The sequence below is a fragment of the Calliopsis andreniformis genome, chromosome 9 (genome assembly GCF_051401765.1).
Source record: "Calliopsis andreniformis isolate RMS-2024a chromosome 9, iyCalAndr_principal, whole genome shotgun sequence".
Lineage (NCBI taxonomy): Eukaryota > Metazoa > Arthropoda > Insecta > Hymenoptera > Andrenidae > Calliopsis > Calliopsis andreniformis.
The window spans coordinates 5,468,060-5,490,303 of NC_135070.1; the positions used below are offsets into that span (position 1 = coordinate 5,468,060).

The 22,244-nt window shown below is 34.2% G+C and overlaps 5 protein-coding genes across 5 annotated transcripts; 2 read left to right on the forward strand and 3 right to left on the reverse strand.

The window, feature by feature from the left end:
* Positions 1–338: 338 nt before the first annotated feature.
* Positions 339–8,211, reverse strand: Slmb (beta-transducin repeat containing E3 ubiquitin protein ligase slmb). The gene is made up of 9 exons (XM_076384411.1): positions 7,715–8,211; positions 3,465–3,699; positions 3,197–3,383; positions 2,358–2,814; positions 1,892–2,265; positions 1,719–1,797; positions 1,456–1,639; positions 1,335–1,382; positions 339–1,139 (listed from the first exon to the last, which is right to left on the reverse strand). The coding sequence occupies exons 1-8, from the start codon at positions 7,766–7,768 to the stop codon at positions 1,372–1,374; spliced, it is 1,581 nt and encodes a 526-aa protein (XP_076240526.1). The 5' UTR covers positions 7,769–8,211; the 3' UTR covers positions 339–1,139; positions 1,335–1,371.
* A 218-nt stretch (positions 8,212–8,429) lies between these two features.
* Positions 8,430–10,031, reverse strand: LOC143183037 (phospholipid phosphatase 5). The gene is made up of 6 exons (XM_076384412.1): positions 9,719–10,031; positions 9,471–9,576; positions 9,230–9,377; positions 9,037–9,165; positions 8,797–8,967; positions 8,430–8,743 (listed from the first exon to the last, which is right to left on the reverse strand). The coding sequence occupies exons 1-6, from the start codon at positions 9,796–9,798 to the stop codon at positions 8,577–8,579; spliced, it is 801 nt and encodes a 266-aa protein (XP_076240527.1). The 5' UTR covers positions 9,799–10,031; the 3' UTR covers positions 8,430–8,576.
* A 1,145-nt stretch (positions 10,032–11,176) lies between these two features.
* Positions 11,177–12,092, forward strand: LOC143183314 (EF-hand calcium-binding domain-containing protein 10). Its single transcript, XM_076384838.1, has 4 exons — positions 11,177–11,275; positions 11,358–11,560; positions 11,642–11,809; positions 11,981–12,092. Exons 1-4 carry the CDS (start codon positions 11,177–11,179, stop codon positions 12,033–12,035), a joined length of 525 nt encoding a protein of 174 aa, XP_076240953.1. The 3' UTR covers positions 12,036–12,092.
* Positions 12,093–12,661: 569 nt separating this feature from the next.
* On the forward strand, positions 12,662–16,748 carry Metrn (meteorin). Its single transcript, XM_076385584.1, has 3 exons — positions 12,662–13,522; positions 15,162–15,768; positions 16,388–16,748. The coding sequence occupies exons 1-3, from the start codon at positions 13,389–13,391 to the stop codon at positions 16,601–16,603; spliced, it is 957 nt and encodes a 318-aa protein (XP_076241699.1). The 5' UTR covers positions 12,662–13,388; the 3' UTR covers positions 16,604–16,748.
* A 128-nt stretch (positions 16,749–16,876) lies between these two features.
* Positions 16,877–22,210, reverse strand: LOC143183834 (uncharacterized). The gene is made up of 5 exons (XM_076385578.1): positions 22,109–22,210; positions 21,654–21,952; positions 18,541–21,577; positions 18,372–18,444; positions 16,877–18,058 (listed from the first exon to the last, which is right to left on the reverse strand). Exons 2-5 carry the CDS (start codon positions 21,700–21,702, stop codon positions 17,726–17,728), a joined length of 3,492 nt encoding a protein of 1,163 aa, XP_076241693.1. The 5' UTR covers positions 21,703–21,952; positions 22,109–22,210; the 3' UTR covers positions 16,877–17,725.
* Between the last annotated feature and the right edge of the window lie 34 nt (positions 22,211–22,244).

Genomic DNA, 22,244 nt, shown 5'->3' on the forward strand with positions numbered 1-22,244 from the left:
ATGACAATAAAACTTGAGAATTTATGACATGTTCTATTGTTTTATATACCATTAAGTAGATGTATGTATTTTCTAAAACCTGACCGTCAAAATAAATATAGTACTTTTGACAATGTTCGTACGTTCCGAAACTGGTAATTACATTTTAACACTGTATGATATTGCTTGACACATGTTTAAAACGCATAATCGAGGAAGCGTGCCTAAAGTAACTTAAACGAAAATTGAAATATATGATCTATCCGAGATCATCAGTCAAATTATAATTCCATTAGAGCAACGAAGACCATTCAAGAGTCATTATATTGCTTTTATATGAATCAATATTTACATCTCGGTATAATGAAAATTTATATTTTAAATGCAAGTACGATGTGTAGAGGTGGTTAGCTTTCCATGTAGTTTTCAGTATATAATAATCTTGTAAAATTAATGTCTATGGAAACTGCTACATGTTCGATTAACAGCTGTACAGCTATAATGCTAAATATGGGGATATAGCGGTTCATATTAGCTAGATTTCGTAAATAATGAAACACGAGATAGTCACAATACTTCCACATATCGATATCTTAACGTTCACATTCACACAGGATAAGTACTCCAATCAAACGACATTTTACAATCTTCTTATCATAAATTAATTACATAAAAAAATCATTAACTTACTATAATACAGCCAACATCTTATTAAGTGTATCCAGCCTCCCTAAAAATGTTTTCACTTTGTTTACGTATTGCAAGTCTTTTTCTTTTCATAGTAGGAAAGTGGTCAACTTCTATCATGTCATAGAGCGTAGAAGAATTCCAGATATGGCCAAAGCAAACAATTATTTACATCCATGGGATGTATTTATATGGTTTTAATATACTGTTCATTACTAAACGCAGTGCGTCAAGCGCGTATAAATTAATTCATGGTTTTACGTGTCACTCTATATACCCTATTTTAGAGAATTACTTTTGCTTTTCACAGCAAATAATAAACAAAACTCAATGATCGTGTTTTTTTCTTTCTTTTTTTTTTCTTTTTTTTTGAGATTCTGCATCTATCTAGGCGCTGTTCACACTGGACACTGATTCTTCATTCTCTGCGTACACTATAGTGAACACATAGAACTCACTCACTAACCATTTGTCTGAAATAAAGTAATACATTAATTTAATATAAATTTTCATTTTTTTATAATATAGGTGAAACATTAATATTATTAATTGAAACATTAAAACTATTAATATGGCTTAACATTTTAAAGTTAAAGAAATAAAGAAAAATTTCAGTTTGAAGAACATACTAAAAGTGAAAATAAGCTTCTACATATTATTGTACTTACAATTATATCACAATGAAGGAATCTTTGTATTAGTGCGTCACTCAAATGCTAAAAAAAAAATATTAATGTTAAAAAATACTATATAAGTATAAAATGAAAGTGTCTTGTTTTCAATACTTACGAGAGGGAGATCTGGTGTCAGAATGATTCGCACCTAACGTATTTATTGCCGTAGGTCCACAAGATACATTGCCATTTGATGGATTAAGATTGAGAAAATCCCAAATTAGAATTGTATCATCATGTGATGATGATACTATTTGGAATTCATCAAATTGGAGTCGAAATACACGTCCTGTGTGTTCCTGCATTAATAAAATGTACATTATTATAATTAATGTTTTCAGTACAGTACCTAAAATAAAATATGTAAAGTAATCTCACCACTAATGTGCGTAGACAGAGTGAGTTGGCTAAAGCACGTGGGTCTAATGCTGCTGCTAGGTCCCACACTTTAATTTTTCTACAAACAAATATAATATTAATGTATTAAAATTAATAATAATAATGCTATGAAACATAAAGCTGATGGTAGTATGCAAATTTTCTACACTTACCCATCATAAGCTCCACTAACTATGTGTTTGCTATCAAATCTAATGCATCTGACCAATTCTTCGTGTCCTTCCAGAACACGTAAACACGCACCACATTCAATATCCCATAATCTGATCGTGTTATCACTGCTACCACTAACTACTAAGCAATCCCTATATTGCAAACACGCTATACCCCGCTTATGTCCGTTCAATGTTCGTACGAATTCGCAAGTGGACGTATTCCATACTTTGATAGTCCTATCACCACTAGCAGAAACAATGTATTTTTCATCAAAATCGACAACATTCACTGCTGCTCTATGTCCCACTAGTACCCTTCTTAATGCAATTTCTGTTTGTGATGTCATGTCCCATACTGCTATTGAACGATCCTGAAAATAATTGGAAAATAATTAATCAATAAAATTATTTTTCCTGAATAACAAAAAAGGATTTAGTCAATGAATGATAAACATTTACCAACCTTTGAACAAGTCACCATCATACCATTATTAAATCTAAGGTGCAAAACTGCTTCACAATGATGTATCAATGTGTTAACCATTTCACCAGTATTAGCATCCCAAACTCTTACAGTACTATCAGAGGAACCAGATATTATTGCTTTGTCATCATATTGTAGACAAAGAACAGAACCAGTGTGTCCCGTTAAAACTTTTATACATTGTAATGTATTTCTGTCCCAGATTTTAATCGTATTGTCTCTAAGACCAGAGACTATTTTTTGATCGTCATATTGTAAACAGTAAACACCTTTTGAATTTTCACTTCTGCAGTTTATTCTTTGTAAATTACATCTTCCCATTCTCCAATTATTATCTATACTATCAATATCTTTAACTATTTTTGGATAAAGAGATCTATAGAAATTGTGATTTGGATGACTTTCCCCTGGTCTTGGTTTAAATAAATATTGAATCCTAAAAAGAAAATAAATCCAAATGACTATAGAATATAATAATGTAAACATTTTATCTATAATTTTGCCATTTCTTTAACCCTTTCGATGTAGCATATTTTGAATGGAAACTCATCATTGTGTACTTTTTCATAGTTCCATGTTGATTATTGGTATAGAAACTAAAAATCAATAAATATAAAAAATAGTTGACTCATCTACGAGTACGTACAGGCACTGTTTGTAAATAGATTTCTGTTTTTTTATTGCATATAAATACGTTTTTCAGATAATCTCTCCCAAAATATACATCATACACAACGAAAGGGTTAATTTGTACTTTATAAAATTCTTGAATTTTGATTGTAACAATTATGCAATAAGAAAACAGAATGTTAACTAACCATCCTCTTCTTTCAGCAAGACCTCTCCATATTGAATCAGTCCGAACTTTACGTTCAATTAATTTCTTCCAAAGCATTCCTTCGCTTATTACTCTATGCCACTCTTTACAAACTAATTCTGCTGCTATCAATGAATCAGCATCAAGGTATGAAAGAATACTTTCCGCTACATGATCCAAACCTTTTTCTAACATAAAAATACATGATAGATGTATTAAATAAACATATTTACATTGAATAATTTAATGAAGAAGTATTGAGAACTTACTTGGCAATAGAGAAATAAAATCTCTCTGCAACATTGGTTTTAGATATGCATTAATGTGTCCATGCTGATAATGGCACATCCGTGCTAGCAGTTGTTCAACAAAGTTGACTTGTTCTGGTTCGCTCCATTTTTCAAAAAGTTTCATACACATTTCCCTCTCTTGCCCATATTTTGTAGACACTCCTATTGGCAGTTCTTTCTTGCGAGTAGGATCATAGAGTATTGTTATTGGATACTAAAAAAATATCAAACAAATTGTACGCCAAAGAACAGATACACACTTAAAAATACATTGATTTAATTCATTCATTATACAAAAATTACACATTACATGGTCCAGACAAAAAATGCTCGCCTATATTTATTCAACGTATAATTCAATGCTTGATAATGTTAAAAATACGTAATCAGGGGCCTATTACTACCATTACCACCACCACTAATTACGCGATACAACGTATGACGATACGACAAACGTATGTGAGATACAGCGTGAGGTACCGGGTTCTTGACCTCGGATAGGCCATACTCTCTTGAGTGTGCACAAGACACATTGAATGCTTGCAGAAATAGATGTTTCAACATGTAATTTGTATCTTTAATGTATATTATTACGATTGCAAAATCGTGGATATTTATAAACACCGAATCAAAATGAATGGAAAGCCTTTTACAATACGGAAAACCTTTTATGATTATCCGTGCAACAGAACATTAATACTACTTTGTTTCAATTCCTAATTTAGACCCTTTCACGTCACCATCGATCGATAAAGAACCAGAACACGTTTGTAGTTTAATTTGAGATCAATTTGTATTGACAGCCATTTACGTGCATTTATACGAACAAAATGCACCGAAGGACCGTGGTTTGCGTTAACCCAATACTTCGCGTCTGACCTAAATATTATGCTTACAACTTCTGCAAGCGAAAATCTTTACAATAGAAGTACATTTCTCGTCACAGTCTTTTCTAATCGGGGGTGAACAATACCCACAAAGAATTGAAAAATAATCGAAATATCTAATGTAATAATTAATATTGACCAAGATCAAAGTAACTATATTTCATTCATACTACCAGCTTTATTTATATGCTCGAATTAATATTAACAGATCTAAACAAATGTATCTATTAATTTCTAACATGAACTGTTGTGTGCGTCACGTGCACGATGCGCATGATTTGTCGGAAAATAACATTTCGGGATATCCTGATCGCTCGACTGTAAAAGATGGCATAGCAACATTGAGAAATCCTGGCAGGTCGATCGAGAAGTGTGTACCTCCATCTCGATTACTTGAAAATGTATCTTCGCGATGTTCCCCGCATAACGGGATCACCGACTCCTTGATCTCAGACGAATCTATGCTCTTCGTCTTTCTTTGTTCTCTCTGTTAAATATTCTCCCTTTACTTTCTATTATAAAAAGGAAACGCGAAACAAGCAAACAAGTACTTCTAAAGTGACTCGTCATACAAATGTTTCTTTCTTCATTTGCTCGTATTGATTATTTCGAGTATTAATATCAAGATAATCCTCTGATATCGACGATAAATCACACCCAACAACCTTCAATATTTTTGCTAAATATTTCTCGATATTGTCAAATATCATTTCTATAGATATTGTATTACATACAGAAAAACAATGGAGAACGAGTCGTGATATTGTGAAAAGAGATTTGTGTAGATGTTCTTTTATTTCAGATTCTACGATAAAAAATTTTACGAAACTGCAATCTGATACGCGCGCGCGCGCGCGCAATGGGACGATACAATGAACCAATAAAATGGTGAACCAGTTCACAATAGTGCAAATATGATTCAGTTTTAGGCACAAAGATATCTGTCTGGATGCCGAGGAACGAAGCGTATCCATTACGTCTCGTAACAATCGGTAGTGAATGGACATTTTTGCAATCAAGAGGATTTCAACAATTCTAGTTGTCCTTGAGCGGTTGAATTTCAGAAAACTTTCGCCCTCTTTTTTGTACGTGAAACGAAACGTGATTCGAAGGATATAGGTCTATGTATTACCATGAAAAATCGGAAATACTCCTGTTCATACAGCAGACAATATGATAGGAATGATGAGTCACTAACACTGCATAAGAAAGTCGTGTTCTTTTTTCGTCAAGTCATGTCTCCTACAATAACACAATATCAGAGTTCCTTTACACCATCCAATTATGGTACACTTTTACCAAATGTACGATAATATACAAAATTCTAATAATATTAATAACATATTTGAATTTAAAAGCGAAATAGACAAAAATATTAATATAAATAAAAATTAAAAAGTCTTCACTAATTTATTTTTTCTAGATTGTAAAGCCTTTTACATGTCCTGAAATGAATTTTCGAATCATTTTCTTTCATACACGTTATCTTTTCGACTGATATCGACTCATTTCCACGCCTAGTTAATTGCATCTATCGTTTATTATTAGTATGTTGTTACGACCGGATATGGAAGCACAAAGGGATAAATATATTGAACCTAATAACGTTTTCAAAGTACATATTATATCCTTCTTAACATCAAACCACCGATAACTTCAAGATTTGTAGTTTTATAAATATATGAGTTCACATTATCTTGTAGAATAAATTAATGTTCAGCTTTAAATAATTCAACTGTCACAAACGATAAGTTTTTGTCAAGTAATTTAGTTACAACTTTCCTTTCGATTGTTCTTGAAATAAAAACAAAGTTCGATGATTAAATTGAAGAGTGTATGCCACTGAGCGCGAAATTGAAAGTATTGAAACACATGTGCAAGTGTAAACATTGGACGATATTTTCCAACGAAGAATAAACGCATGAATAAGCTGCCGAAATTATGACGATATGTATTTCTGTCAGGTCCACGAGTTCAAGTTGAAATCAAATTTTGATTCGATATCTTATCTTTTACAACTCGTATAAGGGATGGATTTGTTGGATATTCTTTTTTCATTGATGAAAAAATGATCCAAGGTCAATTATGAAACATATCTCATCTGTTTCTAATATATGCTATGTAATCGAAAGCTAAAAAACCGATCTAAATTTTCATATAAACGATTTGACGTTTTTGGCTTATGTCCAATTATATATACAAATCGATATTGTAACCTCGCACGATGAAAGTAAAGATAACGCTCGATTGAAACGTATGCGCTTCAGCTCGTAAGGAAAATGATTGGTACGAGGAAAGCTGTTGCACTCTGATGAGAGAGGAATAAGCAATTATCAGCGGTGTCTAGGAGTGGTGTGGAGATGAATTCAAGCTCGGATCTCGTTCGATCGTTTGTTGCTGCCGCGAATGTAACAACACAGAGCAACGCGGAGCTGCGAAAGAAACGCTGAAAAAGGCCAGGGGAGGTGGGTCATAAAAGAGCGGAGAAACAGGAGAAAGGGTAAAGAGGGAAGCATAAAACATTGATTATGTAGAGTAAGCTGATCTCAGTCTGCCAAGCTTCGAGATATTAAACTTGCACTCAAGCGATTTATTCTTTGTTCCGACAATAACAAAACCCATCATTACTCGATCGAATGTTACTCCCTGTGTTATAATCCAGTAATTTTTTAGTAAAGCAGGAGAAAATGATTAACAATCTTAAAAGTAATATATTAAACCAAGTGTACCCATTGAAATTGGACTAATCACACATGACTTGTAAATATTTTCATTTACGTAGTGAAATAACGCGAAAAAATGAAAGCTTTTAAGCAAAGAAATGAATGACTCGATAATGCTTTGTAATTGGTATAAAAAATTAAATCAATCGTAAAAGAGTAAGCATACACTGATGAAATTTTGCAACTATTCCAAACTGTATGGGTTAGCACCATTTCCTTAATCTTATCTACAGGTACTACACAACTGTTAAAAAAAATGTATACGACAGTGTTCATTGAAATGCAGAATAATTAAAGAAGGTGTGATAGAAATTTTAATTGGCCTGCAGGAAGAAATGTCATCGTTAGACACGGCTAGATATTTCGATAAAAAAAGGTTTCGTGATAAAATCATGCTCATCATTGCGTGTGACAGTATACAACGTTGGATTCTATAACCTCTCATTCGCGATATATTTAACCGATTAACGATTTGCCCACACCAGGGAACGCGTCTGACAAGTTTATACTTGCTCAAGGCTCGTTTGCTGACCGCGAAACATTAACTAATTTCTTCATCATAAGGAAACATAAGATGGCGGTAGGTTTCGGGTCAAAAATACTAATGTATGTTACGTACCTGAAGATTCGTGTTTGTGTCGTCAATAATCTTATCCGTTTCCATGTTGATCATTTCTCAAGCACAGCTAGCACGATACCGCCGATTCTAGTTACGAAACGCAGGTAAAAATGTGGCGGGCGTTCTCGGTTAAGGATAAAACACCGTTCGAACACTAACGTTTGACTATTTAACAGGACCGACGACGCTCACAAGTCTTTGCCATGTACAGGAAGTTGAGACAACATTTCACCAACACAACAGCTCGTAAATAACTATGTCACTTCACAGTACCGAGAAATCCGATACAATCCTTGGTTCGCACGGAAATATTGTATCCAAGCGAGTATTCTGTAGCGTGTGCGCGGCGTACGAGACGGGAGGATGTCAGTTTTCCCCGAAACCGTACAAGATACTTGGCCGAATTCTGTGATTCACAAAGAAATGTACACGGTCAACCACCAAGTTAAAAAGTTTAGCGAGAAACGCTAACACCATTGACTCGACCACTGCTCCTATTTTACTGAACCAACTTGGTGGCGCACCGTACGTGAAACTTTCAAAATGGCGTTTATGCGCAATACGCTTATTTATTTATAAGTTTTCGCGCATCCTTTGAATATACTATTTCAAATAATTCTGGAATTCTAGTCATTGTTAGGATAAGTCATTTTATTTGACAAAGGAGGGATGAGGATTGATGCATGTATATAGATACATAGAAAGATGTTTAACATACATTCGCCGAAAATGTATTGATATATGTACTTGGTATATTTATAAATATACAGAACATATTTATGCATAAATTAAGAGGAAGAAATGATTAAAAAATATCAAATTATTGTTATTTTTTCAACATCGATTCTTATTTCTTTTTTTATTAAATCCATTTGATTTGGTCGTCTTTAGTTTTAATACTTTCCATTTGAACTTGGTGATTGAGTGACACGTATGGTTTATGACATAATTGGGAGTCTAATGATGGATAATAGTGTCTGTAACACATGTACGCTAAGGAATATCCTATCACTGAACCTGCAAGCACATCTAAAATTTGGTGTATTAGAAGATTTGTTTATGTGGTTTATAATTATGCTTACCTTGCCAATGATGATGATAATCACAAGTTCTACTCAATGCAATTAAAAGAGCAATGCAAATTGGCAAAATAAATATACACAATTTCCACGATTGTGCTTTACCACCTGGATTAAATGTATGTAGCTTACCAGCTATATATAAGGAAATAAAACCAAAGCTTGCAAATGCAACTGAAAGATAGATAATACGATTAAACTAAAAATTATATGTATAATTTACTTTTTTTAGTGTATACACACATGAAGAATGTCCACTTGGGAATGATTTCCTCCCATCTCTTACAACAACTGGATTTCCACTACATTTAAAATCTGGATTTATTTGTCCATCAGGAAAACATCTCCAAAAAAAATCTGGTCTAGGACGACCTATGAAAAATCATTTATATAATCTGTTACTTTATAAATAAAATGTATGTTTCTGAATCCTTACCAACTACTAGTTTTATAATGTCTGTAATAAAGCCATTGAATCCCAATGCTAAAGTTACAGATAATACTGCTTGATAGGAATCAGTTTTATCTTTATAAACTAGGAACATAATAAAGATCACTATTGCAGGCATCATGAAGACAAGAGGCTACAAGAATATATTAATATTAATAATAAAAATTTAAATATTAATTACAACCTTAAGGTATACAAATATAATGAATTGTTTATAATATATTACCCATAATATTGTAGTTGGAACATATGGATCAGTTCTTGGATTTTTATATAACCATAATTCATCTTCGTGGATTTTCCTTGTGAAAGGTTCTACCTTTTCTAGTTCGCTAAGGTTTCAAATTTTATGTATTTAAAAAATAAGATAGTGAAAACCAATAAATTTTTCAAAATTACACTGATTATAATTAAAGCATAAGTATAACAATTTCTGAAATGCTGTTTTATATCACATACTAAGGAAAGACTTACATGAACAATCCAGCGAAAACAATCCTCAATACTATGTCAAACCAAAATGTTATAAAATCTGTGTCGCGTGTAATGGCCATTATAAATTTGAATGTGAACCAGCAATCATATTTTTGCAATTATCGTTATATTCATAATTCATATACAAACAAACATAAAGTAACACAAATTTAAATAGTCCATTTAGATATATATTCGACCAATTGCAAAATTTGTGATACAAATAATTAATGTTATTCGAAAACCAAAGCGTTTCTTTTTTAATAAATGAATAGATAATATATTAACATATATTAACATCTACTAATGCTACATTCATTATTTTTTAAGAAAAGTATGCTCTGGTCATAAATACTGAGGTAAATTTAACCTTTAAAAAAGATGCGTGTAATCCATGATTATTTTGCATCTTTTTTTAGTTTAATTCATAGACCATGAAAACTATAGAGATGAAACTTATAAATTTAGTACTGAAACAATGCTACGATGCTATCTGACGGTAAAATCTACGAACTAAGTTTGTTATATTATTGTAGTGTGTTTCATTAGTTTATTTACTAATTATTTTAGAGTTCATAAGATTGACTTCTTGCCTGTGGATTGTTAACAGATTCTTGCTAATGAATGCGTAAAAAATCTTATATGGAAACAGAAACTTTATACTCCAATTTTCTTTGCAAAAAGGAAATAAATAAGAATTACAAATGTATTTATGTATTATAAATACATACAGAATATATGATGAACTATTTATGAATGCTATTAATTTTACATCACCTGAAGTACGTATATACATGCATATCATTAATCTAATTTTAAATTTCCCTCCGAAATAGAAAATGCACGTGGCAACGGAAATAAATCTATGTTCAAATAGTTATGAGAATGAAAATACAGCAAAATGCATAAATAGTTTACAAATCATTCACGCATTTGAATAATGTTAATATAAACGAATTACAATGTATTGTAAGTACGTATCTTCCAATTATATTTTTATATATGAATAGAATGAACCTATCATGTGATGGTATTGTAGAATTTGACGATACCATAAAACTTCTGCTTATTCGACCTCTTTTTCTGAGTGTAATGTGGTGATATCTGATGTGCTATTGTATCGTTTAGTACGTATTTTTGATCAAAAGAGATTCAATAATTAATAGCACTAAAAGCATATGGCTATTGCAAGTTTAATAAATGATTCGTGACGGACTTATTTGTTAAAGTGAATTTTGTAACAACAGTATTGTATTTTTCCCTTTCAATTGTATAATATATGTATGACGTAGGCGCCATGGCTTATATCGTTGTAATAAAAAACGACTTTCGAAAGGAAAATTGAAATCATATCACGATCTTGAAACACAAACACTACTTAAATAATTTATGTTACATCTTGCCTCTTTAACTAGTAAGAAATAGCAAAACAATTGCATGAAATTCTAATTAAAAGAAATGGACGGTTACATCAAATCTCCACAAAATGATCAAACACCAAAAGAAAAATCAAACGGTGTTCTTAATTTCCAAACGTTTCGACATTCTACTCGAAATGTAAGTGTTAAATGTTTGTTTGGTTAACATTCCTTAACATATTAACTGAATTTATCATTAATTTCTGATTTACTGGGGTTAGTCATTAAATAACGAAACGAAAGTATCACCTGAAAGCCAAGATTATTTAGAGAAAAAGAAAATTGCCGAGACATTTCAATTTCTGATCAGTCATTTGATCGTTCATCAGCCAGAAAATCCTATTGAGTATTTGTATCAATTGATTGACGACTGTATACTATTTAGGTCTGGGCTCAAAGATCCACCATTACTTTGGAAAGAAAGGTATACGCATATTTTGCAACAAACAAAAAGGATAAGTAAAGAAAAGTAACAGGTGTTTCTAGTTATATATATATGTATTAGGCACGTGGAGAGCGTATTTCGAAGCATCGATACTAGTAATTTGGAATATATATCGCTACTTGGTTATAAAACTGCAATGAAAATTTTGGGCGTACGTTCTTACAATCCTTGTCCCTCTACTGAAAACGTAACAGGATGCGTTGACGTACAAACTTTTCGCACAGAGGCGTAAGTTCTCGCTTTTTATAAATTAAATGATATTTCAGCCTATCACGTTCATATACGCATCGACGTCATAAGAGCTCCGGACACGCATAATGCATTTGTATTGAACCTCCGCGCGTGCCACTCGATAATACGAGTCATGCATGTGTATAGAGACATTCCATGTCGTTTCAGGTTAAAGAGCTTAGAAAATGAACTCGCTGAAATCACGAATGATGCCACCCACTAGGTGACTCATTGTCAGCAATTTAAACGATAAATGAGAATACTTAGAAGAAAACCCTCTAAAAAAGAACAAATGGAATTAAGAGAACATAAAATGTTTGAAATTCATTATTAAATAGTATTTTCTTATAGTTCTACTCTTGTAGCTATTTCCCAATCAATGTCTGACAATTTCGCAACTGTTTTTTGCAGAATTCAACCATGTTCTACTACCTTTTTTAAATAAAGAAGGTTTGCAACGTAAATGTGCGCGCACGTAAGATGTATAAAACCCTGCTTTATGATCAGCGTTTCCGTTTCTTTGCAAATTCATTAGAAAAATGGACAGATTCCAGACGGACGTGAGTGACAATGTCGTCGCGGTGACTCTTGGCGAGAAGAGGAAAAGAAAGGAAAGGAGAAAGGGAAGGGACGACAAGACGAACACGACACGCCGCTTGATCGCTGTTCGCTGCGAGAGGGGAGGCGAATGAGGCATACAGGAAAGAGAAAGGAACAAGTAGGAGAGAAAAAGAAAGTCGACGAAGGAAGCGAAGCGAAGCGAAACGAGTCGACTGAAGTCGAGGTGGACGGAAGATCGGTGAGAGGAATAGAAGTGAGAGAAAAGTAAAACGGAATGACATAGTTCGAAATGTTCGTGCGTAAATCGTGTAAACAATGAGCACGTTTGTGCACGGCAAAATCCATCAGGTTTGCAAGTGATAGAACCGGTACAGACTATAGCTATCGTTTTTCTGTGCTCCGATGGCAAACATGATCCTTTTTCATATACCCCCGACGACCTCGTTTGTTACACGCACGGGACTTACGATTGAACGACCCCAAGACGCGATCTAGAAACGAAAGCGACGAGTGGTCTGCTGCTGCTGCTGCTGCAACAGTGAACGCGTGCAAGAACGTTGTTCCCCTCGATCGAGTTTCGAACGGACATGTTGTCTCCTCGCTTGTCTAAGAAGGTTTGGTTTCAGTCGCGGTTATGACGTCGTCGCCTTTGTGTTTATTCGCTAAAGATAAATCAAATTTGGAGCACATTACTGTACTTTCTGTGGTAACGGTAATAACAAGTTAAAAAAGTGAAACGCTAACGTTTGGAAAGGGACGAAGATAAAATTAAATGCAGCGCTATCGCGGAAACTTTTCTGCACAACCACTTTTATCTGGGCAATGAATTTCTGAATGCACAGTTGGAGAATATAGTTGGTGATGTTGCAAAATTAATTACGAGGAAATGTATCCTGATTGTCAGAAATAAGATAATCTTTGTGACAAATTGAAAAGTTCTGTGAACTACGACGATAACATACTGACTGGAATGCGCATCGAAATTTAATCAATGTAATTGAAAAATTAAAGAAAAATGAGAACCGTCGCGTTCGTCGTTCATTTAATGCTTTCGTTGTCCTTGGTGCTATGTGTTAGCATCGTGTCATCGATTCCTACATATGATCATGCTGCCATCCAAACTGCTGATCAATGCGACTGGGTTGGAAGGTTTGTATCCTACGTTTATCTTATTTTTTAATGTTTGAAACATTGTTCTTTTTTCTTCTTTTCTTACTGATTTTATATCTATCCTATTTTTACTTTCACGCTTACACTAAAGCTTTAAATTGAAATATCGAATTTAGTTCGGAATACTTAGAAGAAACATACGTCGTTCGCAAATGCAGTTTGAAACTTAAATCTAGTACCCTTTAGTCAGAGGAAACTGTAATCTGACAGTATCTGAAGTATGTTAAAATGCGACCTAATTTGATTTTTATAAACATTCATTAAAGATTCAAAAAAATATGTCTACACCTCTTCACCCTTTTTGTTTCTTTGTTTTCTTTCGTCTCTTCTTGCTGTTTAATAGATTCATTTGAACAAAATTCACTGAAACATTCTTAGGCCTTGTGAATGTTTCCGTGTATAATATCTCTAAAACGCCTCGATAACGGAGAACGAAAATGTGAAGGAGACTTTTATTAAACGCGAAACCAGTCGCACGACTTACGACGAAAACCGGTTTTCCTCGTTCGTTACGAGCGAACTCAAGAAGGATCGTGCGGTGGACTAGCGTTCAATTTATCGTCTCTTTCCTTTCTAAGAAAGAACGGTGTCGTGCACGCGCGTGCGTGTGCGCGAACACGGAAAGGAAAGACGAGATGCAGAAAGAGAGCACTAAACGACGGCACATGACAGAATTTTTTTTAGAACGTTAATAAGACAACTATAGCGAAAATATACAAAAATTCCAAGGAATTTTTAGAACACACAAAAATATGTTCTAGAGATAAGTAAACTATGTATACTATCGCCGTTCAAAAGTTTGGAGTATCTTTCATTACTTAAATGATATAAACGTTTCTCTTAGCATACATATTATGCAAGTATGCTTTAGAATTCTCCCTGAAACTGTATGAAGAATATTGTTTAAGTAGAACGATTATTTAGTTTATAAAATGTGCTTCTAAATTATTTTAAATTCTGTAATAATTAGTTAACAGTATTTAAAATTTGTTTCATATGATAATTTCCTTTTAAAGAGATACTTTCGTAAATTTATATTATTTATCTAAAAGATAGGTACATTATAATCTTAATTTGCATTTTTGAGTATAATTAAGTACAGTTTTAGTATTGTTGCAGGATAATATTTTCCAAAACACATTTAACACTCAAAATTCAAATCTATAACTTCGTAAAATTGTGAAATTCGAAGCGCTATTTTTATTTTGCAAAAGGAATTTTTTAAGAATTAACGTCTCAACAAAATTTGTATATAAGTCTTTACAAACAAAGACCTAACAATATACAAAAATAACTACGCCTGAAATATAATAAAATGTAATAAAATATAAAAAACATGGCGCGATATTTTCTTGATGATTTCTTTAAATTTTGATATTTTTTTCACATAGGTTTCGAGGTTTTTGAATCACAGAAAAAGTACGAAACTCTTAGATTTTGAGCAGTTTCGAGATTTCGATGTTTCGAAAAACTCATACGTATTTTATTTATTTAAACAAAACTTTCTTTGAATGATAACATGCTTCAAACTTTTGAACAGCAGTGTATATCCTTGTATGTACATGCTTTTAACCAAATGCGAGTGATGTGTATGAACGTTTCTCTCGTTACATTTTAGCGGAGGCGGTGGCCGTGGCGTTCGACCTGTTTACCTCCGATGTTCGAGGGGGACCGTATTTTGGCGGTATCCACGCGGAGCTCTGCGAATCGTTCTCTCACCTCCTGTTTTAACGGAGACCATTTCAAAGGTCGAGAATGGCACCAATGATGGTAATTTGAACGTTTCTCGGGTGTCCGGGTTCCGTGCGTGCACGAAGGTCTCTGGTCCAGTAAGAGTATATTTGGAAGCTCATGGAAAACTGCGATCAGTGTACTCCCCAAGAGATGGCAAACACGAAGCTTCTCATAGGTGTTTTATTGCAAAGAAACAACCAGCGGCGCTTTACGTGGAAGCGGAAGAACCGATTCCATTGGGTCATCGCGCGAAGTTGCAATACGATTTGGAGGTACGATATACTGACAATCGAGATGGAAGATCACGCCGATTTAGCGACGAAGAAGAGGAGTGCAGGCCGTGTTCCATGGAAGAATTGGCCAAAGCTTATTGTCAAAGTGACTTGGTAGCCAGGGGTACGGTAAGCGCCGTGCAGAAGCAACCGAACTTAGAATCTGCTGAACTTATTTTGCGGATAACCAACACCTTGCGTCGGATTGAAGAGGCAGAGGTGATTTTTCAGTTGTGTTTCTCGTCTATCAACTTTACTCATTTCGAATATATACTCATTTTGAATATATTTAATATTTATCGTGTATCCACGTAATAGGCCCAATTGATTATTTAGTCCTTTAACTATTTAATGCTGAATGACTTTGTGAGGCTATTTGCTGACATTCGCCTGCAGAGTTCAAATACTATTAATTCATTAAGGCACAAAGTTGCATATATTGAAATTAAGTTGTTATTGACAAAACGTAGATGTATACTCCTTATACATTATTATGCCAAGACAAAAAAACATTTTATAATAATAGACATTATATAGACGATCACTGAATGATGAAGATTCGCGAAAAAAGTCTATAACTTACAAAAGACTAGTGTACTCCTTTGTTATAAATCCTTCAAATTTTTCAATTTTCAAAACGTTGTAGAATCTAAATATTAAGCTAACTTTTGAAATTCCGTTTTATAACAGTAACATAAAGAAACAGAAATCAATAATGTAAATTTAAAAAAAAATTTTTTCGTTTATGCAACTTTGGACTTTAATGGATTAACGTTATCATAGACTATTATTAAGTTTAACATTAAGATTCATGAAAATTGTATTCTTTTTTAAATAGGGCACTAACGACGTGGATGTTATCGAGCCTCTTGACCGAAGAAACGTTCGAGTGAGGATACCAACTGCCTGCGATGCACGACACGGTCTGGGCGAGTTTGTGATAATGGCCAAACGACGGCTTGGTGACCTTGTACTGGTTTGTGCACCGAGATTGGAAACTTGGGTGAAAACAGTCCGTGAACTCGAAAGCGCACCATGCGTTCTTCGAAGTTAGTGTACAACGAATATGCAACGAAGTGCTTGTAAATAAACTGTATTTTTATGTCTTGTACGATACGAATATCATCGATCTCTGAACTGTGATATTGTTTTGTAAAAAATTTTATCTTAACGATAAATATAGTATCTTTTTGGTGGGATTTTCAAATTGTTACGCAATTTGATAAATCAATTATCCTTTATCCCGCGAGGTTTTACCACTACACTTGAATTGTCTCTGTTTATCTTATCTTAAATCTGGGTAATTTCAATAATTACATTTTTCATATGAGTTTTACCGATTTTATATCGAATTCATAAATGCATACAAGACAAGAACTTCATAAATACCGTTGATTCGTTCTTACTCTATACATTCCATCACGAATTTTTTTTGACAATCATAAAGCGATGTACGTGAATACACGTACATAGAATAACACAGCCACAACGAAACAAGAGGAAATAAGATTTCAGCAGGAACTAAACGAACGTTCAAATTGAATGCTCCAAGCACATTCCGTTTATGCTATGAGGACAATATTCGTCAAGTTTATATCGAATTATTATTCGATATTATTGTTATATTCACAACTTTTCGAGTGCTCAGCTTTTTTTACTGCCCCATTACAAAATTATGTGTTGTATCAAGGAATTCGTTGTAGTCATGGATGATATAAATTCCTTGAAATAAAAAGACTAGCCTCCTTATACGCATTGAATTCTCTTATGCCATATTATTCTAACAGGTGCGGCATATGGTCCCATAACTGATTTTCAATAAATACGTCTGTCTATAACTGCATTCGCTCACTGGCGACTACTAAATTCCTTTTTTGTAATTGAAAAAAGTCACTGCATTCGATTGTATGAAACAAGACGAGACTATAATACGATACCATTGTCGAATCGTGTGCTTGGAGCATGGCACATAAAACACTGCACGATATTTGTCGTCCGTTAGCCGCCCATTAGACCTACATTACGATTGTAAAATGCGACATAAATACATTCGCGCGAACCCACACACATACACACACCATACACAAAGTAAGCTCATGTATGCACACGATCAAATGTAACGGCGAACTATTTTATACAGCAATGCACAGTAATTAGTATCTGTACTATTTTACGACTATTGCGTTGTCGTATAAGGATAATTGGGACACAATGGTAAGACAAAATCATCCATATTCGGTAAGACAACTAGCTTTTCAAATTCCCTGAGCAACTTAGCTTCTATCCACTTAGTTATATAAACGATATTAACGGTTCTCTCACCAACCACGGACTTCACAGTGAGAGTGACTTTCGGCACGGGTTTGAAACCGTACCACAAACGATCGGACGGTGCCGGTGGAATGTTCACAGATAGGCAACCTTCTATGCTCGAAACGGTTACCATCAATCGGATCTCCGTATTCGAAACACCTTCCATGGCCCTTCGAACGTAGGACAGTTCGGTAGCCTAACAAACAATATCAAGCGTGTAAAGAACGGATAATACTTAACAAAAAATGTAACTATCCGGTACAATATAATTATTAGACTGCGGATCTTTTTGCATTTATGGGAATTCTAAATATGCAAAAAGTTACAGAATGTACATAATATGCAAAATACAAAAAATAAAGTACAAATATAATATCTGAAGTATGAAATACATTTTTATTTAGGCTCCATCGTTTTACTATGTTTTTAAAAATATGCTCCATAAAAATTCGCAGTCTAATAATGATACAAATTTTAAAAGAGGAAATATAAACGTGAAGAACACTTACGTGTTGAAAATATTTATTGGCAGCTATCCTATCCACCATACTGAGCAATTTTCTTCTGGATGATTGTGTCGAACTACAAAAATCAAAAAGAAGCAAAAACGAATAAACTTTTCAGCATGAGCAAGAATCATAGGAAAAGGTCATAATGGCATCTTTAATTTTCTATTACCTTGTTTCTTTGGCCGCGTTATATATCTGTGTTCTAGATGTAGTCTGATCGTCGTCTTCTGTAGAGGTTTCCGGTGTGTCTTCCATGTCACTGTCAAAAATTGGTGACCTAGCCACCGATTCGTGTTTTTCTGTGGGTACCATAACACTGTTGCCAGTGTTGCTGGATATAGATCCACCACTGCCGCCGGTTTTTGTCAGTTTCATCAAATTTAGTTTCGTTTCAACGGTCATGGTCAGGCATCCTTTATATGTTATATCTAAGTCGAGCCAAAGACCTCTTTCGTTTGTCACTGGTTTAGTCACACTGCGAATGATAGGTGCACCTTGACCTATCGCTACCTCCGAAACTAGAAGGCACTCCATAAAGTATGGTAGTTTTATACTAGATAATTTACGTTGTATTTTATCCTGTATAAGATTAATAGTTTCTGGACATCTGTGTACATCGAACAGTATACGAGCTATTAAACAGTTAATCCAAAGTGTATTGTCAGCATGCAAAGTAGACTTGCTTTCCGAAGTAGAAGAAGAACCAACATCTAGATACTTTGTCATGTAAGCGTTATAGTTAAGCTCAGGTACGCTTTCAATCGAGTTAATGGATGAATTGCAACTTTTCGATTCTGTAATAATGGTTCGCTGTGCTATCGATGACGTTGCATTTGTTGATGATGATGCTTCGGATGAGAACGATTGCGAATCTTGGGTTTTAGCACGTCGAGATACTGCTGAAGTCAAACGTCTGAACCAATCTTCTTTTTCGCGATCAGCTCTAGCAAACATGAATAATTTCAATTCGTTATTTTGTTCGCCGTTCTTTGAACTTTTTTTGAAAGGACTTCTTAAATGTTTAAATTGCGTCAATCCATCTATTGTTTCCCATTCTTCTTTTTCATCATCTCGTTGCTGCATTTCTCCTTCATCTTCTTCCTCGTTCTCTTCCATTGTCGCAAATGTCTCCTCTTCCTTTACCTTCGCTTCCTCATCCTCTTCCTGTTTGTTATCGTAGTTGTACTCATCTTCATCTTCTTCGTCATCGTCTTCGTCATCATCGTCATCATCTACCTCTTCCTTTTCTTCTTCCTCTTCTTTCTCCATCAGCTTTTTTCTCTTGTCCTCCTTCTTTCCTTGTTCGCTGTCGTTTTTTATTTTATTTTCCTTGCCTATATTTAATCTTCGTTTTCTGAACTTTGTTCCGTTTGACGCTTCTCGACGTTTCTTTTCCTCCTTATCTTTCTTGTAATGGTACTCACTACGATCTTTTTTCATCATTTTTCTTATCATATCAGTTACCTTGTCTTCTTCCTTTCCTTTCTTATATTTTATTTCTTCTTTTTCATCATTTTTCACCCCTGCATTTTCCGAAAATGATTCAACATATTCCAAACATTCACCGTTAAATTCCTCATTATTGGAATCCTGATTGCAACTTTCGCCGTCGTCATCATCATCATCATAATTAAAGAAATCATCATCATCCTCTGCAACTTCATCATCATCGTCTTCTTCTTGTTCTTCGTTTCGTTCTGTGATCGACGACTCTTCGTCTTCAGCTTCGATGAACCAAGTTCCATGATCATTACTCATTTCTTCCCATTTTGTTACGTGTTTTTTGTTAGATCCATACTTTACTCGTTTTTTTGAAACCGGCTTATAATGATAATCGCCTATTGAGCATTCATCGTTAATCGAACTTTTCAAAGTTACGTTACAAATTAAAGCTTCTTTTTTAAGAGTTATGCAGATTGGATACTTTTTACTCCATCTCCTTCTTCTAGCGAGTCCATGAGGGAGGAGTTCTATTTTCGCCCCTGTCAAATCATAAACTCTTCTCTTGGTAAATTTCAATTTATGTTTCGGTTCATCCCAAACAGCTTTTTTGGGTATCTTCATTCTAGTTTCCATTATACGTAAAATACTGCCCTCCAATCTGAAATAAACAGATTTTGTGCGCGCTACGCGGTAATTACTAGGTTCGTAGCGGTATGGCAATTCATTCAACCAGCCTTGAAATCTCTCGATCACAGCATGTTCTTCTACTGCTGGAATTTCTAAAACGGGTATTACTGGCTTAGGTACAAATTTCTCATCCGGTAAAGTTGTCAAAATTTCCTTAATCTTTGCTACTATATCGTAAACTGTAATCGTTGCGAAGACACCTATGCTAAACCCAAATAAATACTCCGGTATAGAAATCACATAATAAATACAAAAAATAGCAACGAAAACAGCAATTGATCTGAACATTGCTTGATACATCAATTGCTGTACTAAATGCGAGAAGATCGCGTCAAAGTTCGTTTTCTTTTTAATTGTGGTTGAATGCATGTGAGAAGACTGTTGATGTTTGGGATTATCCGTTATTGTATGAGTAGTACTGTGAGATGACTCTACCTTTGGAGAATCAGTCTTTGACTGAGAAACAACTTCATCATTGATATCTTGCGAGAATTCAGAGGCTTCAACTCCACTCTCTACGCTCTCATCCTGTATATTTTTGTCTTTTAAACCAGTCTTTACTCCAGAAAATGCAACATATCGAACAGGATTGCTTTTTTTATGAACAACTGTTGCAGGTGTTTGTTCAATTATCTGTTTATCGCTAGTTTTTTCATCACAGGGGGTAATATTTCCTTGATCCTCCGATTCGCTAATACTGGAACTTTCTGCCCGAGAGTAACTTCGTTTCCTTTTGTCACTTTTTATTTCAGATAACTTTTCCTCAAATGTTTTAGTTATCTTTCCTCTAATTTCTGAAAACATTTTCCATGGATCTAGAGGTGGGGTACCTCCTTCTGGTAAGATATTCTCTGCACTATTAGACCGATTTTCTGAACTGTTTTCAGTAATGTCCACTTCATGTGTCGATTTTCTTTCTGTACATTTCAATGGGGTTGATGATACTGCCTTAGATGAGATCTTTTCAAATTCAGGTGTTAATCTCTTTTCTTCATCTGTACTTGGATATATTTCTTCAAGCTCATCATCGTTGGCATGGTAATGTATTACAGGTACAGACGTGGCAATAGGTTTACCTTGCAAAGAAAAAAAATATCAATTGAAAATCATGTCAATAGCAAATTTTATCTACGTATTTTTAAGTCTTCTCACCTTTCATCATAGCCAATGTCACTTTTTTTGGACTGTGCTTAGTGTTCATGATGATAGCAAAATATTCGTTCTAATATTCAATTAACGTACGGATTTTTTCAAAATGCGTGTATCGATTTGCTGCGACCATCTTGCGCGATCTCACATTGATCTACTTAATTTGTACTTACGCATTTGACAGTGATCTCGCGTAAACATTTTACCTTTGATTGACGTTTAATCTTGGTGTCGTCTTTCTATGTGTGCACGTGTAACGATAAGATTCAGTACCGACGACATCACGATTATTCCAGATTATTCTACAATTGATGATTTTGTAAAATCTTTAACGATTCTTGATCAACGAATTGCAATATAAAGTGAAAAAACGTCAACTGTACGACAATCTTACGATTCTCACCAATGAAGTTACTATTACTGCTACTGCTACTAGTCACTACTACCACTTCACCTACCAGAATGACTGATGTTAGTTTGTTGCTTTATGCGTACTGCCTTAAAGTTCAACTCTCAAACACTGTTCACTGTTCACCCATCCCATTGTCGACGTTTGTTGTTGATGTTTTGTTTCTTATGTTGCATATCATCGAA

What these genes read in the sequence shown, in the direction of transcription:
- Metrn (XM_076385584.1), top strand. Translation starts at nt 13,389, where the DNA reads ATGAGAACCGTCGCGTTCGTCGTTCATTTAATGCTTTCGTTGTCCTTG. An exon ending in CAATGCGACTGGGTTGGAAG is followed by an intron (nt 13,523 to 15,161) that starts GTTTGTATCCTA and finishes GTTACATTTTAG; the next exon opens with CGGAGGCGGTGGCCGTGGCG. An exon ending in GTCGGATTGAAGAGGCAGAG is followed by an intron (nt 15,769 to 16,387) that starts GTGATTTTTCAG and finishes TTTTTTAAATAG; the next exon opens with GGCACTAACGACGTGGATGT.
- Slmb (XM_076384411.1), bottom strand. Translation starts at nt 7,768, where the DNA reads ATGATCAACATGGAAACGGATAAGATTATTGACGACACAAACACGAAT. An exon ending in ACACAAACACGAATCTTCAG is followed by an intron (nt 3,700 to 7,714) that starts GTACGTAACATA and finishes ATATTTTTTTAG; the next exon opens with TATCCAATAACAATACTCTA. An exon ending in TTTTATTTCTCTATTGCCAA is followed by an intron (nt 3,384 to 3,464) that starts GTAAGTTCTCAA and finishes TTTTTATGTTAG; the next exon opens with AAAAAGGTTTGGATCATGTA.
- LOC143183834 (XM_076385578.1), bottom strand. Translation starts at nt 21,702, where the DNA reads ATGAACACTAAGCACAGTCCAAAAAAAGTGACATTGGCTATGATGAAA. An exon ending in GACATTGGCTATGATGAAAG is followed by an intron (nt 21,578 to 21,653) that starts GTGAGAAGACTT and finishes TTTCTTTGCAAG; the next exon opens with GTAAACCTATTGCCACGTCT. An exon ending in CCAATAAATATTTTCAACAC is followed by an intron (nt 18,059 to 18,371) that starts GTAAGTGTTCTT and finishes ATTGTTTGTTAG; the next exon opens with GCTACCGAACTGTCCTACGT.
- LOC143183037 (XM_076384412.1), bottom strand. Translation starts at nt 9,798, where the DNA reads ATGGCCATTACACGCGACACAGATTTTATAACATTTTGGTTTGACATA. An exon ending in CATTATAAAACTAGTAGTTG is followed by an intron (nt 9,166 to 9,229) that starts GTAAGGATTCAG and finishes GATTTTTCATAG; the next exon opens with GTCGTCCTAGACCAGATTTT. An exon ending in TTATCATCATCATTGGCAAG is followed by an intron (nt 8,744 to 8,796) that starts GTAAGCATAATT and finishes ACCAAATTTTAG; the next exon opens with ATGTGCTTGCAGGTTCAGTG.
- LOC143183314 (XM_076384838.1), top strand. Translation starts at nt 11,177, where the DNA reads ATGGACGGTTACATCAAATCTCCACAAAATGATCAAACACCAAAAGAA. An exon ending in TTCGACATTCTACTCGAAAT is followed by an intron (nt 11,276 to 11,357) that starts GTAAGTGTTAAA and finishes TACTGGGGTTAG; the next exon opens with TCATTAAATAACGAAACGAA. An exon ending in CCATTACTTTGGAAAGAAAG is followed by an intron (nt 11,561 to 11,641) that starts GTATACGCATAT and finishes TATATGTATTAG; the next exon opens with GCACGTGGAGAGCGTATTTC.